This window comes from Otolemur garnettii, unplaced genomic scaffold (assembly GCF_000181295.1).
Source record: "Otolemur garnettii isolate 467f Iridium unplaced genomic scaffold, OtoGar3 scaffold00034, whole genome shotgun sequence".
In the NCBI taxonomy this organism is placed as follows: domain Eukaryota; kingdom Metazoa; phylum Chordata; class Mammalia; order Primates; family Galagidae; genus Otolemur; species Otolemur garnettii.
The window spans coordinates 11656823-11677220 of record NW_003852429.1 but is presented as its reverse complement, the minus strand read 5'-3'; the positions used below and the strand labels follow the sequence as shown (position 1 = coordinate 11677220).

At 40.2% G+C, this 20398-nt stretch overlaps 1 protein-coding gene across 1 annotated transcript; it reads left to right on the top strand.

Annotated features, from left to right (window-relative positions):
- The first annotated feature begins 1105 nt into the window (after window positions 1-1105).
- On the top strand, window positions 1106-13290 carry KDELC1 (KDEL motif containing 1). Its single transcript, XM_003789611.3, has 10 exons — window positions 1106-1677; window positions 2954-3159; window positions 4408-4613; window positions 4804-4881; window positions 6752-6924; window positions 7046-7283; window positions 8761-8970; window positions 10125-10214; window positions 12410-12517; window positions 13053-13290. The coding sequence occupies exons 1-10, from the start codon at window positions 1496-1498 to the stop codon at window positions 13068-13070; spliced, it is 1509 nt and encodes a 502-aa protein (XP_003789659.1). The 5' UTR covers window positions 1106-1495; the 3' UTR covers window positions 13071-13290.
- The last annotated feature ends 7108 nt before the right edge of the window (window positions 13291-20398 follow it).

The following is a 20398-nucleotide window of genomic DNA, read 5'->3' as shown; positions in this document are numbered from 1 at the left end:
AGTTGTTCTCATTAATAGTGACAGCTGCAATAAAGAAAATAGGAAAGACACCCCCTGCCTTGGCTCCCGACCTGGCCTCTTTGGCTTACAGAGCCAACCGGCCCGGCCTGGCCCGGCCCGGTCTGGGGGCAGCTGGCAAGAGCGAGACAGGTTGAGAAAGAGGCTCCGGGTCCGACTCCCAAGGTGACCGAGAGGCACCCTCGGGGCTGCGCACTCCCGACTCCTCTGGGGACCGCTCTGTCCAGCGTGCCCGCGTGCAGGGGTGACGGGATGGCCACTGCGCGCCGGTTCCCGGACCCTGCCGAGCGTGGCGTGGAGACCGACTCTCGAAAAGGGGCCACTGGTACCCATGGGGTCGCCTCCAATCAAGCTTTGTTCATCAGAGGAACAGTTCCTCTCTCCCTAACGCTTCTCCTCTCTTTGCGTCCCAGCTTTTCACCCTACTCCTTCCCAGGGGGACGGGCACCGACGCGGTAACCTCCATTCGGACTCCACAGGGCTCCGAGAGGCGACGTTGGCTGCACCTAGAGCAGGCGGGCGGCAGCAGGCCCGGGTGACCCGCACAGGGCCGGGCGCGCATGGCGCACAGCCGGCCGCCGCCTCGGCCCCTGCCCACCACCCCGCGGTACCTCTGGCCTGTCTGACCGGGTCGGGTCGCTGCGGCCGCGGCGGAACCCGGCACCCGCCCAGCATTACAACTTCTAGCGCGCTGTCCGCGACGTCCCTCCGGTTACCCTGGGGCTGGCGTCTCTCGTCCCATCGGAGGGCACAAGGTTAGCGTCCTGCTCTGCGGTGCCCCACGACGGGTCGTCGGATGTCATTGACAGCACCTTCCTTTCAACTTGTTTTATGCCTGCTCTCTGCACGTGCAGAGGATGCGGGGACTCCCCCCGAAACTCTCAGTTGTGCTTCCGCATCCGTGTGCCCCTCTATCGGGCATCTGTAGTATTTATCTGTTCCCCGAAAGCAGTGACCGAAAAGTAAATAAATAGGTGAGAGAAGGGAAACCTGGCAGGATTTCCTCTCGTCTTGTCACGAACTACATATCCCAGGAAGCCCAGGCGCCGGGACGCGTGTCCCTTCCGCCATCCACTTGGAGAAGGCCTTACTCAGCCTGGCCGGACACACGGGCCAATCCCCTCGCCCTACACCTTGGCTGGCCTCTGAGACGGATTCGCCCTCAAATGATGCTCCAGTTGCAGAAGCAGCACAAGTTTGTCATTGTCCCGAGAAAGAGGAGCACTCCGATTCCTGCCCATTTCGGCAGCGCGACTTGCATCCTTCTCCTGGACGTGCCAAGGCTCCGGTTGTGATTTCCCTGGGACCGTGGAGACCCGCGCGCCTGCCCTGCACATCAGGAGACACGCTGCGGGCTGCGGAGCTGGGTTTGCTGCTGTGACCCGCCAACGTGCCCCTGCGGAAGCCTCGCCTGGTTCCATCCGCCTCTTACACTTCTTCATTCGTCCGTGGACCATTTAGAGAGTTCGTCTTGTAAATGTTCAGCATTTTGCTGCTTTACTGCTTCTTCCTGGGGACGGTTCCAGCGCTTGCCGAGACCGGCGAGGAGAGGCGACTGAGCCGGGAGCAGAGCGAAATATGGGGACCCGGGCTAAAAGCGAATGTCGTCCTCCCTGCCCGCTATTTCTATATTCAGGCGGTGGATACATTAGGGAATAGGTAAGTCGAGAAACGGACCCTCAACTATTTTGAATCGCAGTCATCACTCTCATCGCCTTTCACCTCTTCTGTCCAAGAACTCGTTTCTCCCTAGCAGTTAAATTCCAGGATATTTGGGGCTATCCGCATCTGTTGCTTTTTGTGTTTTTTTTTTTTTCTGCATCTGGTTTTAAAAATGTACCCTGTCCCAATCAGTTTTTCTCTGTAGCTGTCGAAATAATTCTGAATAATACTATACATGGAATATAGAACACAATAATAACTGTTCTCCTAGCTATTTCTATAGGGATTCCCTCATTATTGGGGCAAGACAAAGTCCCTCTGCTTTGCTGGCAATGCTATTTCTAAACACTTTTCACATAGGCTGTTGAAAGCAATTTACCCCCATTGTTAGAGACTTGGGTCTCATGGTTCTCTGGTGCTGCCCTCCATCTTCTGGTCGACCTCTGCAGGTACGCATGTTTTGAATTTCATAAAGAAAAGTGAAGTACTCTTTGAAACTTTAGCTTTTGGAGGGAAGATATCAAAGTATGAGTCTTGTACATAATTTTAACAAACGCTTAGTTTGTCCTAATAAATCCATTAAATTATGCTTAACATTTATTTTTATAATTCAAATACTTCTGAAGTGATTGTCTTCATTACTGCTGGATGCTGGCCCTGTATATTTTGGAGGGGAAAAAAATCTTGGAATAAAAAGATTTTCAAAGCAACGAGAAGGAAGATGGTAAATTTTGTCATTTGGCTGTAAATACAACAGCTGGGAGACTAAATATCTAGCAAGAACATCGACTCCAAATAAACTTTTATACAGTGTCACTAAGGTGATACCTACTTTGTTTTTGCCTATGGCTGAGCGTGATGTATAATACTGATATTTTAAAGAACCATTGGCAGAGATTTTGAAAAGTAAAATCATTTTCTTCAGAGGCACCAGTTTATCACAAATTTCTAGATGTGATGGGCATGAAAGAAATAGTAGATTGATGAGAATATTCTCATATATGAAATGCACATGTTCTATGCTTATAAAGGTTAATAGTCTTAACATATTTTCTTGTGATGATGTAATGAAACTATTTTACTTCTTTAAAAAAAAAATCTCTGATTCATCCTATTCCTTTTAGTACGACAAGTATAAAAAGGAAGATAGAATCCTATTTGTTAAAGGAAGAATGTGCAGGAGAACAGTAAAGTCTCCAGACTGGAGAGCATACTTTGTATGTGCTTTGTTCCTTTAAATAATCTTTGGGTCTTACTGCCCTTCCCCTCACAGATTCACATCTTCTCCAGGTGAAAAAGTGTTCCAAGTGAAAATCTCAGCACCAGAGGAACAATTCACTAGAGTTGGAGTCCAGGTTTTAGACCGAAAGGATGGGTCCTTCATAGTAAGATACAGAATGTACGCAAGCTATAGAAATCTGAAGATAGAAGTTAAATTCCAAGGTCAACATGTGGCCCAATCCCCGTATATTTTAAAAGGTAATTTGGAACAGAATTTTATAACAGCAGTATTTGAATACAATAACACACATCATTCCCTCAATAAAAACAACTTACCACGATTTTTTTTTCATTGCAAGAAAAAAATAGACTTGAAACTACTTCAAAGCTAAATTAGGAGTCCAGGAAAAAAAAGAAATTCAAGATCTGAATAGAAATTGTAATTCACTAAAGAGCAAGGAACATATTAATAGAGAATTTGCTCCTGAAGACAAGACATGAGCAAGAATTATCAAGTTGTGTGTGTGGTCATATATGATACTTTAATGGGACATACATACCTTGAGAAACTGATAAGTGTTATTGAAATTTGGTAGATCATTTCAGGAGAGGAGATGGCTTGAAGGAGGGGTGGTGACTGTTGTTTTTAATCTTTGTGCCATTTTTCCAGAGAAATTCTCTGATGTGTTCTTGTATTTGGATAAGAATATAGCTTTGTTGCCTATAATCTCCCCCCTCTCACAGGAGACAGTACCCCAAAACAGTGGGGAAGGAATATAGCAAAGTGTATGTACAAAGGCAGGAATCTTCTGTCCTTTCTCCCACCTTCAAGAAAGATAAACATTTTTTTAAAACATTGATTCCTTTCCTATGTTCTACTAGGAGCACATGGTACAGTACAACCTGCTAACCTTGAAAAGATATTCCATTGTCAAGTACTGGGTCAGGTGCAGATCTGAGAATTACAGAAAGGAATGTCAGTAAAAAAATCTCAGTTCAGATGCTATGTTGTTAATAGTATTTCTATAAATATATAATTAACTTATAAAATTAGTGAAATGGATTTTTTTGAGGATTACCTTTATTTCTTTCTAATTTTTTTTTTTTTTTAAGGATAGTAGGATTTCTTTCTTTACTTTTTTTTTAATTGTCCTTTGTAGAGTGTCGTGGCATCATAGCCCACAGCAACTCAAACTCTTGGGCTCCAGTGATTCTTTTGGCTCAGCCTCCCAAATAGCTGAAATAGCTGGGACTAAAGGCACCTGCCACAGTGCCCAACTATGTTTTGTTTGGTTTTGTTTGGTTTTAGAGATGGGATCTTGCTGTGGCTCAGGTTAGTCTTGAACTGGTGATCTCAAGGGATCCTCCTGCCTGGGCCTCCCAGAGTTCTAAGATTACAGGTGTGAGCCACCATGCCCAGCATATTTCGGGTTTTTTTTTTTTTAACATGTCTCAAATACTGAGTAAAATAATTACTGTGGCACTTTGTTATTTACATGTAAATAGGGCCAGTTTACCATGAGAACTGTGACTGTCCTGTGGGAGACAGTACAGCCTGGCTACGAGAGATGGACTGCCCAGAAACCATTCCTCAGATTCAGCGAGATCTGGCACATTTCCCTGCTGTTGATCCAGAGACGATTGCAGCAGAAATTCCAAAGAGATTTGGACAGAGGCAGAGCTTGTGTCATTACACCCTGAAGGATAACAAGGTACAACACGTGACTGAGGTTTGCTTATTTTTTTTGGTGATTTTTGTTTGTTTGTTTTGACACGTAGCTATAATGAGCTATATAATTTTAGTAAACATCGTCCTAGTGAGGATCACTGTGACAAGCTTTTCCTCAGTGAAGTCCGCCAGGATTTTTAGACTCACGTAGTATGTGTTAAATTTTCTTTTAGGTTTATATCAAGACTCACGGTGAACATGTGGGTTTTAGAATTTTCATGGATGCCATACTACTTTCTTTGACCAGAAAGGTATGTATTTTCTTTCAGATAGATAATTTAAGCCCAGGTTTTGCAATATAATTTTTCAAAATCCAAAAATAACAATACCAGTGGTGTTCTATTCTGGAGCCATCTTATAATACTATTCTGAAGTTTTGGGTCAGGTAGGATGCCGTGTTAGTTTCTTAGGGTTGCTGTGACAAAGTAACACAAACTTGGTGGCTTCAAACCACAGAGATTTATTCTCTTGCGCTTCTTGGAGTCCAACATCAAAGTGTCAGCAGGGCCAGACTCCCTCTGAGATTCTGGGTACCATCCTCTGTGCTACTTCCTAGCTTCTAGCAGAGAACTGGTTTCAGCCTTAGCGTCCCCTGGCTAGCAGCTGCAGAGCTTCCAGCCTCTGCCATCACATGGCCTCCTGTGTCTTTGTCTTGGTGTCTCTTCTCCACTTTCATAAGGACACCAGTCATCTTGGCTTAACAGCCCACCATACTTGTGTGACCTCATCTTAACTAATTATATCTGCAGAAGCCCTGTTTCCAAATAAGATCATTCTGAGATACTAGGGTTTAGGGCTTCAGCATATCTTTTTCACAGACACATTTCAACCGGAATAATGCTCTATAGAGTATATAAAATATCTTGCAATGGAACTATTTTGGCACTAAACCTACATTGGGTCCGAAGAAGACTTTCTTTATAATGACTATTATTCCTGGCATAAGGTGCTTTGGCAGGGTTCTAGTGGAATAATCTGACAGTAATGTTAAAATGGCTCAAATGAGAAACTGTAGCAACATTTTTGCTGATTATATATTTATTTATAGTCTATCATAATATTTATCGATTGAATAATTTAGGTACATATCCTGATTGAATTACTCATGAGCAATTATAATACCTTTCTTTTTGAGATTGCAGAGCATTTACAGTCAGTTAAGTCTGAATTTAGGTAGTTAAATAGCATCAGTTTTATGCCTCCTTTCAGCTAAGACATCAGAGTACGACAAATTTTTATCATTCATCTGTGTTAATCCATGGAAAACTAAGAATGTTCTTTAGGACTCCAATTTCTCAAGGTGCTTCTCAGACTGATCAAGACAGATATTGCCCTAAAAAGACAGATCTCTTATTGGCTGGGCGTGGTGGCTCACACCTGTAATCCTAGCACTCTGGGAGGCCGAGGTAGATGGATTGCTTGAGCTCACGGGTTTGAGACCAGCCTGAGCAAAAAGCACAACCCCATCTCTACTAAAAATAGAAAAACTGAGGCAAGAGGATCACTTGAGCCCAGGACTTGAAGGTTGCTGTGAGCTATGACACCACAGCACTCTACCTAGGGCGACAACTTGAGACTCTGTCTCAAAAAAAAAAACATATCTCTTATTTTACAAATACTCAAAACATATTCTGTGGCTCAATAAAACAGATTCCCTCGACATGTTCATAGCATTTGTCAGTAGGGGTGGCATAGCTTGAAAGTTACTATGCTGGCCTTGGTGTTGAGCTTCCTGAATGGAAACCCTGGTCTTGCTGGTTTATATGTCTAAAATAGAAGCATCTGGCTCCTTAACAAGAAAATAGGATTGGAGTCCCAAGTGCTATTTTAAAATTATTTTTCAGTCATTTTCTTCCTCTCTGATCATCTTACAGTCTCTTGGCAGTATTAGAACAGCAGTTACTTTTATCATTTCGTCCCTTTATAAGAAACCTAAAATACTTCTATACTGTGTAAAACTAAAAAATTATCCACTATTCGAACTGGGGTAATTATCAGTACCTGAAATGTGTAAAGTCAGCCCTTCTTTTGGTGCAATGTCTAATCTAAATTGATAAACATTAGGTATCATATTATCTGATGCAAGAAACTCCAATAGTCTTTTTATTTCCTTTCTTTTAGGTGAAGATGCCAGATGTGGAGTTTTTTGTTAACTTAGGAGACTGGCCTTTGGAAAAAAAGAAATCCAGTTCTAATATCCATCCGATCTTTTCCTGGTGCGGCTCCACGGATTCCAAGGATATCGTGATGCCCACCTATGACCTGACTGACTCTGTTCTAGAAACCATGGGCCGGTGAGAGACTGAGCAGGGTTGGCCCAGGGCCTTGCTTTTCTTCCTTTGGTGAGTTCTTTTCCAACAGCCTTTGTGACATGACGGTTTGGGAGGAAAATCTTTTGCACTTTCTGTCTTTTAGAGTAAGTCTGGATATGATGTCCGTGCAAGCTAACACGGGTCCTCCCTGGGAAAGCAAAAACTCCACAGCTCTCTGGAGAGGGCGAGACAGCAGAAAAGAGAGACTCGAGCTGGTTAAACTCAGTAGAAAACACCCGGAACTTATAGATGCTGCTTTCACCAACTTTTTCTTCTTTAAACATGATGAAAACCTGTATGGTCCCATTGTGAAACACATTTCGTTTTTTGATTTCTTCAAGGTAGGACATCATCAGTGGCCAGTCCTTTTTCTGTTTTCCAATTTATGTGTAAATGATGCTTGGAGGAAGAGAAATTGAGGCCTGTACATTCCAGTGGGTGGGAGAGGTGAGCACAAAACTTAGTGAATGTCATGGCACAGAGGTCCTGGGAACTAGCTTGGTGACCTGAGCTGTACTCACTGCCCAGCCCAGCCCTGATACTAAATATGTGCCCAGGCAGCTTGGAACCTGAGTAGATGTAACTCTCAAGATAAGCACCTGTCATCTCCAAATCCTTTTTTATTAGTAAGTACATTTAAGTCATTTTACAAATATGTTTCCCCAGAGCCATGTTATGTCAACAAACTAAAGAAAATATAAACCAGTTGTTTCTTATCAGGCCTTCTGGTGGGGAATGACTGGAAACCTCTTCAAATATTCTGCCTGGGAATTCTGGGGGCAGGGATCACTTTCTGCATTGGATTGCTCATATTTCCCAGGGAGTAATCCTTCTTCTGACATATCCCTTTTTAAGTCACTGGGCAGGGCCCTGCTCTTTAGACTACTGGGTGGTTCTTGAGGTCCGACATGGTGGAGAGAAAGGTGGGCAAAAGGTCCTCTGTATGTGGAAGGCAAGTGACTAGCAAGTTCTGTCTGCCCTGTAGAAGGCCAGGTTTTCTTTGGATGCATTATGTGGAGGCAGGTAGACTCAAAGAATGCTGTAAGTTGAGTTGTCAGTGTTTTTTCCACATGCATATCTCAAAGATTTTTGAAAGAAATTGTCATAGTCAGAGAGCAGATGCAGGCCATCCAAATGTGGATTAAAGTGAGGGATTACATGAAATAAGCTTGAACCTAATTGCTGAAAATTATGAAGGTGATGCATTAAGTCTCATGTTGCATTTACTTTTCGTGTAAGTGATTGTTACCTCCTCAGGGGAAGGGTATTAAGTCTTGCCTTGGCTTTATTCCTGCCTGTTGAATTTTCTCCAGCTAAAAGCTATTGATTACGACACCATAGTCGTATACTATGGGAATACTTTTAGTCATAAGATGTTCTTGGCCCAGAGCATGCTAATTTCCTTAAGACATACGTGTGGCCATCTGGCATTTAAAAACTACAATTAACATGGTCTAGAATATGTTGTCAGGCGCACCTGTGCAATCATTAAAGCACTTGAGGAATTACAAAGTTACAAATAAATTCATCCTTCCTCATGTTGTAGCATGAGGACAACACTTCTGTTATTTTATTAGCTTCTTTGACATTAGATTTATTGCCCCCTTTGTGAAATTTAGGAGCCCAGAAAAACAAGGGTATAGCTCTAGATCCACCTGTTTCATAATAGCACTTACTGAATGGCACAGGCAGAGAGCAGACTCTGGCCCACTTGTGTCTGAGGATGGCAAAAGTTCAATGTGTGTAATGGAAAGGAGCATAAAGAGAGTGGAGAAAAGAAAACTGAATAGATTCTTGTACTTTACCACTGTTTTGCAGCATAAGTACCAAATCAATATCGATGGCACCGTGGCAGCTTATCGTCTGCCGTATCTGCTGGTTGGTGACAGTGTCGTGCTGAAGCAGGACTCCATCTACTATGAACACTTTTACAATGAGCTGCAGCCCTGGAAACACTACATTCCAGTTAAAAGCAACCTGAGTGATCTGCTGGAAAAACTTAAATGGGCAAAAGATCATGATGAAGAGGTAGGGTCAGTCTCCTCAAAGGCTTCCTTCTACTTCCAGAGGCTTCCAGAGGTCACAGGTCCAACTGAAAAGGCTTGCACTGGGAGAGTGTCCAGCAAGCCCAGATAGAGACTTTTACCTGTAAATGGGGAGCGGCCTGCCCAAGGATAGCACAGCTGCCCCTCAGGATTGTGTCTTGGAAGAACTGTCCACTCTGCACATGAAACAAAAAGCCAAACCCTGGCCTTGGTAACACTGTCTCTGTCCATCAGGTTGGTTTGAGCTGCAAGCACTGCTTCTACAGGTAGTATGACAATTAAGATGGTCAGTCTAACACAGTATTTTTTTCAACCTTTTTTATCTTACAACACACTTGAACCTGTAGTTAAATTTCTGCTGCATACTTAAATTATATTGATCAAAAAAAAGAGTAAAAAAAAAAAAAGAACATACTTACTGTGATATGAACTTCTTTCGAAAACAAAATGATTTTTAAACATTTTTGCGGCACACCTAAGATCCTCTCTGAGCACACCAGTGGTCTAGCGGGAGGAATCACTGACTGTGCTGTGGATTAAAGTGAGAGACTGTGGGGAAAAACCTGAACCTAGTTGCCTGCTGAAAACTGTGAAGACAACATATTAAGCTTCATCTCACATTTACTTTACAAAGTCATTGCTACTTCTTCAAGAGAGGCTTAATCTTAGTAGGCTCGGTATGACTTCTCAAACGTTCCAGTCTTAAAAACCAAGCATTTTTGAAAATTTTTTAAAATTTTGATAGATTTCAGAGGTACAGCTGTTTTTGTTACTTGGATGAATAGTAATGTGTGAAGCCTGGGCTTTTAGTGTACCAGTTGCTCAAATAGTATCCATTGTACCTGACAGGGAATTTCTGATCCCTCCCTCCCTCCTACCCTTCCCCCTTCTTAGCTCCTTCTTAGTTTCCAATCTCCATTTTTCCCCTTTGTGTGACCATTTATACCCATAATTTAAAACCTCCCTTTGACTTGAGCAAATATACTCTGTTAAGTATTCCTTTCATAACATAAAACTACCCCCAAAGATGTGTTTCCCACTCTTGTCCCACTGTGGAGTTACTCTCAAGATCGGTTTTCATATGTCTGCTAGAGGGAAAAAATATGTTCTATTAAGGGATCTTTTCTGTTTCCCTAGGCAAAAAAGATAGCCAAAGCGGGACAAGAATTTGCAAGAGACAATCTCATGGGTGATGACATATTCTGTTATTATTTCAAACTTTTCCAGGTCAGTATTTTCCAACAAAATAGTCACATAGCTTACAACTGGACATGTTAAGAACAAGTAATGTTTCACTTAATTTCTAAAGGTATATTAATATAAGGAGATAGATGTTCCTCTGTGGGTTAAAATCAGGGACACATATTAAGTAATAAAAAATAGTTGAAAACCACAAGATTAGCCAATAGAGAATATTACAACAGCAAGTGAAAAGTATTAATATTAGAACTATGTCACATGTGATTAGAAAATTGGCCTGGTGAGCACGCAAAGTTATTGTACATGGATTTGTATCTTCTCTCTCTCCTTTTGTTGTTGTTGTTGTTGATACTGCCTTGCCATTTCTTTGTCTGAATAGTGCAGGGTGTACTTGGGCCTCTTCTCCTGACCGCACATGAACCATGATTTCTCTTAGAATGTATTTCCATGGGCCCAAGCATTTAGGAGTTGTAATCATCTAACAATTTAAAAGGCATTGTTTTTTTGAGACAGAGTCTCACTTTGTTGCCCTCAGGGGTAGAGTGCTGTGGCGTCACAGCTCACAGCAACGCCTCTTGGGCTTAGGCTAAGGTGACCAGATTTTAACATTGGTAAAGTGGGACACCATTGGGGGGGGCCCTGACAACAATGCAAAGTTTGATAAGCAGTTCTCGATAATCAGTTCTTAATAATTATTTGTTATTATTAAAGTTTAACATTATAAAATTAACAAAAATAATATAAATGCATATCCCGGCAAAATAGCTACATGGCAGCCAAAAACCATATATTCCCTGCCTGTTCTCCCATGTTCCCTAGCTTGTCGTGCATTCTTTCCAGAAATCGAGGCTTTTTGAAAATGCTGCAGGACACAGGACAAACTGTTAAAAATTGGGACTGTCCAGCCAAAAGCGGGACATCTGGTCACCTTATTCTAGAGAAGGGGGGGCTACTTGTTTGTTCCAGACAGTTTGGCTCCTTCTGAGCTAATTGTCCTTGCCTAGAAGCAAGGGAAGGAGCCAGTCTCCTTCTGATACCTTGCCCAGGAGGGGAGTAGGGAGTTTACATTAGCCTTTTCATTCCAAACGAAGTTACATTAACCTCTTCATTCCCAAATGGAGTTACATTAACCTTTTCTATAATAAGCATATAATACTCTAAATGTGTGGCTGCTGAAAAGGTTACATTAACCTTTTCAGCAGCTGAAAACCATATATTCCCTTCCCATTCTCTCCCTGTTCCCTAGCTTGTCATGCATTCTTTCCAAAAATTGGGACTTTTTAAAAATGCCACAGGACATGGGACAAATTGTTAAAATTTGGGACTGTCCCGCTAAAAGTGGGACGTCTGTCACCTTAGCTTAGGCGATTCTCTTGCCTGAGCTTCTCCAGTAGCTGGGACTACAGGTGCCTGCCACAACGCCCAGCTATTTTTTTTGTTGCAGTTTGGCCAGGGCCGAGTTCAAACCCACCACCCTTGGTATATGGGGCCGGTGCCCTACTCACTGAGCCACAGGCACCACCCCAAAGGTATTTTTTTTAAATGTAGTAGTAGTAGTAACTTATTTGCTAATAATAGTACTAAATCTAAATTAAGATTTTTTTTTAATTCATAATTACACAATTATATTGAGCCCATCTCTGAGGCTCTGCTCTGTTACTGACTGTACTGGCCCTCCCCATTTTGTAACCTTCCCTTGATAGAGGGATGCAGAGGTAAACCATGTGAATACAATGAACTAGGGGGATTTTCTATCTAGACTTCTAAAGATACACAGGGCAGCTTTCATTCCTTCAGCTAACATAACTAGTTGGCATAGTGCCCCACCCAGAGTAAGCACATAAGTGGCAATGATGTTGCACTCATGAAAGCCATGCTGGGGAAAGTGAAGAGTCCCTGTCCCTAGATTCTCGGTCAAGGGAAGATTGTGTGCAAATTGTTTTTACTTTAAGGCAAAAGGTGGTTAAAATATATACATATGTAAGTCAGATAAATTTAGGATAAAACAGTGAGAGGTTCTGTTAGGAAGGGGCAGTGTTTAAAGGAGAGCTCCTCCTCAGAAGCTCTGGTATTTGGGAGCTTAAGTGGATAGGTATGGATGACTTTGCAGAGCACACATGAATTAAATGGATCATAGCCCTTGTAATTTCCAGCATGTCTGATTTGGTGAATGTACCTGAAAGTTTTGTGTAAGGAATGCTTTTGTATTGTTGCTTAAACAGGAATATGCCAATTTGCAAGTGAGTGAGCCCCAAATCCGAGATGGTATGAAGAGGGTAGAACCACAGACCGAGGACGACCTCTTTCCCTGCATGTGCCATAGGAAAAAGGTAACAGAACGGACCTTCTGGCTAGCGTCAGAGTAAGAACTAACGCTAAGCTAAATTTGCACTTACTCCTGTAGTCATCCAATCAGGTAAAAAGTATTTGAGTTCCTCCTGAGGCCTCCAAGTGAGACTGGGCAGCTCACTTTCTCCACTCCTGTTTTTTATCTTTAAGTGTTTTAGAGGCAATTCCAAATCAGTATCTTTCACTGTTTAGTAGAAGTTAGGGGCTAGAACCGTAGCTTTGTTTATTTCTTGCTTGTTGTCTGTTCTGGCCTTTCACTGATACTGTTCATAACACAAGGCCTTTAGCGTAATGCAGACCTGTGGATCCTGATCAGAAGTCTGTGAAACACAATGGGATTTAACCCTCATGATGAGCTGATCTAGACATAGTCCTAGGCCCTAAAACCCTCTGGCAGTAACGTGGCTTTGTCCCACGTCTTGTCTTTACTGGAAACTAATTCATAGGCTAATGTAAGTCTTCTTTATACATATGAGACTCCTTGGTGGCTGTAAATATTTTGCTTCTTCATTGCAGACCAAAGATGAACTCTGACATACAAAATTCCCTTTATTCTAATCATGGTGCTCAGAAGACTCTTCTTAACTGAAAAGAAGAATGTTGTTTAAGTGTTAATTCCATGGACAGTATGAAAACTGCCGTGCGGTTGTCTGGACTATGAAGATATGTTTCTACCTATTGCACAGTATTCTCTTGACTGTCTTTTAAAGCACATTTTAAAACTTTTATAATAAATCCACCTTTATTTTAAAGGTATGTGTTGGGCTACTTATTATCTGTGTTTGGAACATGGAACAGTGAAAGGAGAGGGAATCAGGGTCCTTGACTCACAGTGGCCCAGACTTCTGCACCGTCTTGATGTGACAAAACAATAGACCCCTTCTCCTTTAAGCCATTATTATTGCCGATACTCAGCCACTCACAGCCAAACTTAACTAACACATCATACTAAGCCAGTGGTTCTCAACCTTCCTCATGCTACGACCCTTTAATACAGTTCCCCCCAACCATAAAATTATTTTCTTTGCTACTTCATAACTGTAATTTTGGTACCGTTATGAATCCTTATGTAAATATCTGATATGCAGGATGGTCTTAGGTGACCCCTGTGAAAGGGTCGTTCCACCCCTAAAGGGGGTCACAACCCACAGGTTGAGAACATCTGTAACGTCATCTGGCCTCTGCCTGTATCTTTAGTCAAATCTCTCAGCACCTCCTGCTGTGAACACCCTGGTCTAGCAAAACCAGCCAACCTTTACCCCCTCTTTCCTTACCTTCCTGGTGCCTGCCTTTCCCTCGGTCTGGAATCTTCTCCCCTGCACACCTGCGTCATTGCATTCATGCCACCATGCACTGCTTGTTCATTACCTCTGTCTCTCTTACCAGATTTTAAGCACCCTGACTGCAGAAACTATGCTTTTCTTCTGAGTTGTCATAGACTCTTAATAGGGTACCTATAACTAGAAAGGCTGAAAAAATGCTGAATGGGTGAAGGATGAATGAAAGTCACTTTGAAGTGCAGCTAGAAATCCTCACACTGAACCACATAACATTTTTTACAAATTCCCTCACCTAATATTCTCCCTTCTTCCAGTTAAATAATCTTATGCATTGTTTAAATTGTGAAATATGCATACAGAAAAACAAAATATATATGTACAGTTAAAAACTATTATTAGAAAATCCATGTAACTACTGACAAACGTTCTTTGCTTGACCAAATTTGCTCAGGCTCCTGAACCTTCTCCTAGGCCTATCTCATGTACCGCTTTGTAAAATCCAGTTTTAGCAAGAACCTTGCTAAGGCTTATCAAAATCCCCCAACCTCCTTATCTGATCCCTGCACATCAGGTTCCTCTTCCTCCACCGTCACCCAGAGGACGTCTGATCACACTGGCCTGTTTTCAGCAAGAATCTTTTAGGTCTATGGGGCCCGAATCTGTTATCCCTGTTACTTCCTCTTTGTAATTTTCCATCCTTACTCCTTGGCTATAAATGCCCATTTCACCATTCTGTATTTAAAATTGAGCCTGATTCTATACTGTGTTTTCCTTTCCTTTCCCCATTGCACTAGTGCTGAATAGTGTCTGTTTTTACGGCTTTAACTATTTTTCAGCTCTGGTTTTTATTTGGCAGTACCACTTGGGTTCAGAAACAGAACCTTGCTGGTACCTTAGAAGGTGCCTCACCCTATCACACTCCTCCCCCAACTCCAGGTGACCACCACTGTGATGGCTGTAACAATCCTTGCTTTGCTTTTTTAAGTATATGTATATAAAACTATATGTATATATGTTGTTCCCTAAGCAACATAGTAAATCATGCCTGTTTTAAAATTGGTGTAAATGAAATCACAGCAGAGATATTTTTATTGTCACTTGCCGACTGATGCACATAGTGTCAGTTCATTCATTTTCATATGTAGACAATATTTCATATGAATATGATTGCTTTATTTTACTATTTCTTTGAGGATGCATTTGGGTTGTTCCTGTTTGGAGGGAAGTCAATCAAGGCTACTTGAATAATGCTTAGCATTCTTATTCATGTTTTTGGCCACAGTTGCTTAGACACAGTATTACTGGGTTATAAAGAACACACATTTATAATTTTACCAGATAATGTCAAGTGACTCCAAATTCAGTGTCGCAACTTATGCTTTTTCCAGGGCTATGCAGGATTTTCAATCACTTTACTTCCTAGCTAACATTTGATACTATCAGACTTTCAAATTTTTTAACAGTATAAGTGGTATGAAATGATAATTTATTATGTTCTTTTTTATTTTTGTAGACTAATCAAACAAGGTAACTCATTATGTTTTTTCATTTTGACTTATTTGATTACTAATGAGGCTGACCATCTTTTCCTCTGGTTGTGAGCCATTTACATTGCCTATCCCGTAAAGTTGTTTGACATCCTAGCAGATTCATAGGAGCATACAGAGAAAGGGAAACATTGTATTAAAATTGTAATAATTATATACCAATAACATTTTCTATCTAGCATATTATATCTTCTGTATCTTGTAATTGCAGAAGTTGAACGTTACTTGAAAATTACGACTTTAATATAGATTTTTTCCTTTCTTAAAATGTGTACGTGTATTTTTTGGTACTATTGGAGCTATTACTTTGTTGGCTGTACATGCTGCATACCTCCTATGTTATGGCATGTCTTAAACTGTCATTTCAGTGTCTTTGAATGCTCAAAAGATCACAATTTTAATATAGAGGACATATTAATCTTTTTTTATGGGTTGTGCTTCGAAGTCTTGTTTAAGAAATCCTTCCTTATCCCCGCGTCACTGAGCCAGGACTGCCATTGGTGACATAAAACAACAGAAATTTATTGTCTCACAGTTCTGGAGGCCAGAAGACTGCGATCAGGCATCAGTGGTGTTGGTGCCTCCTGGAGGCTCTGAGAGAGAATCTGGCCTCTTTTCCAGCTCCTAGGGTTTCTGGTAATTTGTAGAGTTCCTTGACTTCTAGACGCATCACTCCAGTCTCTGCCTCTCTCATCACATGGCTTTCCCTTCTGTGTATCTCTGCGTTTCTCCTTTTCTGTCTCTTATAAAGATACTCATCATCGGACTTAGGGCCCATCCTAAAACCAGGATGATCTCATCTCAGTAAGTTTAATTACATTTGCAAAGACTCTATTTCTAAGTAAAGTCAGGCTACATTTCACAGGTAGCCAGGTTAGGACTCAGACATACCTTTTTGGGGGCCCTCTACAACACAGTACAAGTTCTAAAAAGGTCCCTTTGAAATTAGGAGCAATGTACGGATTCTCACTGTTGCACACTACTATTCAACATAGTTGTGGAGGTCTAAGCTAGCATAGTAAGTCTAGAAAAACAAATGGGGGAATAAGGGTTGAAAAATAATAAATAAAATTGTCATTCAAAGCAGATTCTATGCTTCAGGACACAGAAAATCCAAATATATCTACAGATAAATTGTTGGAATTAACAAGAAAATTTGGCATTTGCTAGATGCAAAACCAGCATGTAAAATTCAATTGCATTTCAATATGCCAGCTGGTAACAGAACATGAAATAAAAATGCATGAGATGGCACTTACAATAGCTTTGAAAATTATGAAGTACCTATTTGAGAAACTAACAGAAGTAGACAAGACCTTTATACTGAAATTTGTTAAAACTTAAAATTAATTCGAAAGATTATATGTCCATAGATGGGCAAAATTAGTCTCAAAGTTGCCAATTATTCTTCATATGTTATACAGAGTCAATGTAATCCTCATCAAAATATGTCCTGCTGCTTTTTTCTTGTGGAACTTTACAAATTTTTTCTAAAACTGTATGGAACTGCAAAGTCTAAGAAAAATCACATTTGAGAAAGGATGAATTGTGAGGACTTTCTCCTCTGTATGACAAAACATTTTTTTAAAAGCTGTAATATTTAAAACTATTTGATATTGGTGTAGGGATAGAAAAAACACAGTGCCAGACCCATGTAAATGTGGAAACTCAGTCTAAGACCGAGAACAGAAGAGGCTGGAGAAAGATCGCACATTTCTGTGAATGGAGCAGAGACAATTTTGTATCCATATATGGAAGAAAAGCAGTTGGAACTCTAGCATATACTATAGCCAAAGATCAATCCCACAATGACAAAAGGCAAAACATACCACACAGTTTTTAATCAGCAGAAAGGCTATCTCTGCATTATATTGAAAGTATAAACTTTAGCAGTCAAAATGTGCAAAGAATTGTTATTTCTTTCACTTTGTGACTGGTAAGTCCTTAGGATTTCTTTCCAAATTATACCAACTCTAGAAGTTTCTGGTACATGTTTGTCATTATACGACTCTCTTTTTCCTTCATCCTGAGAAGGATGCCATTTTAATCTAACACACGGTACCGCTGCCACAAATGGCCCATGTGTTTCTGGATCTCAAGTGACACATTAGCATAGCAGGAATTCCTTTAAGGAACAGTACCTCTTGTGGTTAAAAATAAGTGAAAAGTAGGTGCTTTTAATATATCTTTGCTTGTCTTATAAATCTTTTGTTTAAGTCTAAATGTAGAGAGTTGAGATTTCAGTGAGAAAGTCAAGATTGGCTTTGGCTGTTAAAAATGGAGTATGGGATCTGTTGATGCATGATAAACTTGGCACCTCTCCTGAGAGTAGGTTCAAAATCTGGCTTTAAGAACCAGACTTTCAGTTTGAACATTTGAATTAGAATATGAGAAAATGAACTGAGAACTTTATATGTTCATATAAATGTATATAAAATTTTTTCTTTCCAAAAATTATTTTCCACAAATTAATTTTTAACTCACTGATACTTCATTGTTACATTTCATTTAAAAGATATCTTGGGCTGGATGCAGTAGCTCATGCCTGTCATCCCTGCACTTTGGGACACTGAGGAGGGAAGACTGCTTGAGCACAGGAGTTTGGACTATACCACTGCACTGCAGCCTGGGGGGCAGATGAAGACCTTGTCTCTAAATAAATAAATATAAAGTTAAACAAAAATTTTTTTTTCAGACTAAGAGTTCCACTTAGTTGCCCTCAGTAGAGTGCTGTGGCATCACATCTCACAGCAACCTCAGACTCTAGGACTCAAGCAATTCTCTTGCCTTAGCCTCCCAAGTAGCTGAGACTACAGGCACCTGCCACAATGCCAGCTACTTGGGGGTGGGGGGGGTGGGGACAGGGTCTCGTTCTTGCTCAGGCTAGTCTTGAACTCCTCAAGCAATCCACCCGCCTGGGCCTGTCAGAGTGCTGGGATTACAGGCGTGAGCCCCCATGCCTGGCCAAAGTTTTAAAATTTTAAAATATTTTTGATAGAAAAGGAGAGTGGTAGTCATGGCTATAAAGGAGTAGCTGAAAGGACACTTGTGATGATGAATTACTCCTATATCTTGATTGTGGTAGTGGTTACATAAATGTGCACATGTAATAAAACATCATAGAACTATATACACACACAAATAAGTGCATGTATAACTGAAGAAATCTGAACAAGCCATGGTAGACGCTGGGTGAAGGGTATACTTTCTGTCATTGTACATACCTTTGTAATTATCTCAAAAAAGATTAAAAAATAATTTATTTTAAATCAATGACAAAAGCGATACATGCTTATAATTAAAAGAATCAACTTTTTCCAACCCCTACCCACTTCTCAGTAGAATCCCTGTTAACAGGTATATTTCCAGACATTTTCAAGGACATGTAAATTCGGATAAGAGGTCCGGCAATTACCCAGATTATAACACTTTATCCTCTCCATCCTTTCTATTATATAGGAAGAACTGTTTCTAGTTTTCGGCTTTTTCAAAAAGAAGCTTCCTGTTGGTAATACTATAAGGTAGATTTCTCAGAGTGAAAATATTGAACAAAAGGTTATAAGTCATTTAAATTTCTAAAGATCAAGCAAAACAGGAGACTATACAAACTAAGTTCCTATTAATAGAGCATATTAATATTTAATACCTGTATTAATATTTAATTCCTGTATATCCAACAGGCATATATTCAATATTAAATATTAACTACTCAAGTTTATTAACTATTTTCCTGTATATTCAACACCACTGGGCACTATTTTTTCATTTTCGTCAGTTTGAGTTAAAAATTGTTTTTTAAATATTTTCCTGATTACTTTAGAAATAAAATATTTTTGTTACTTTCTTTAACTTTTCAGTAATTTTATCAAATTTTTAATTTAAAAAGTTTTCCTACTCATTTGTTTCACCTTTTTGTACTGTGAACATCAAGCTTTTGTTACTATGTTTGCTGTGAATGCTGGCTCTCAATCTTTTTGGTTCTTTTATTTTGCTTACGGTGTTCTGTTCAGTGCTTCAACTGACTGGATAAGGTCCACTCACGTTATGGGAGATAATCTACTTCACTCAAAGTTTAATAACAACGTTAATCTGATCATCCAAAAACACCCTCAGAGAAACCTAAAGAATGATGTTTGACCGTGTGTCTAGGCACCATGGACGAGCCAACTTGGCAATCATTCAACACATATTTATTGAGTACCTGATATGGCAGATGTTGTACTAAGCTCTGAGGATCCAACAGTGAACAGTTGCTTACTATCCTGAAAAAAGAATAAAAATAAAAAAGTAAAAAGTAAAGAAACAAGATAATTATTATGATAAATAAAATGAGGGTATTACGGAGAGAAAGTTGCTCTGGGTTGAATAATGATGGCCATTTAGATTGGGTCATCAAATAAGCTCCAGATTGTTCACTGTTAAGTAAAATGTTTGCTATGGTTTATAGTAAACAACCACTATTAAAACATCAAATTTTTAATTTAATACTAACTAAAAGTTTTTTAATAGGAAGGGTATTATATGTTATTAAATATTTTTCAGCCATCTATTACCATGTTCATGTTTTTTGTTTGTTGATTTTGTTTTGTTTTTGCTGCATCCGTCTGTAATGGATTACATTAATAGTATTCTAAGTGTGAAACGTTATAAAAACCCCAAGGTCATCACATATTATTACTTTAATAAATGGCTGAATTAATTGTGCTAATATTTAATTTAGGATATTTCTAACTATAGCCCACAGGCCAAATCTGGGCCATCACCATTATTTGTTCAGCCTGCAAACCAAGAAGTGGTTGGAAAAAAAATCAAAAGAACAACAATATTTCACAACTTGTGAAATATATGACATTCAAATTGTGATCCATAAATAAAGCTTTGAGAGTAGTTTCCTATTGTGGCTGTGACATGTTACCACAGATGGGGTGGTCAAAACAAGACAAATGTATTCTTTTACAGGTCTGGAGTTCAGACCCGGGTATCAGTTTCATTGGGCCAATGTCAAGTTATTGGCGAGGCTGGTTCCTTCTGGAAT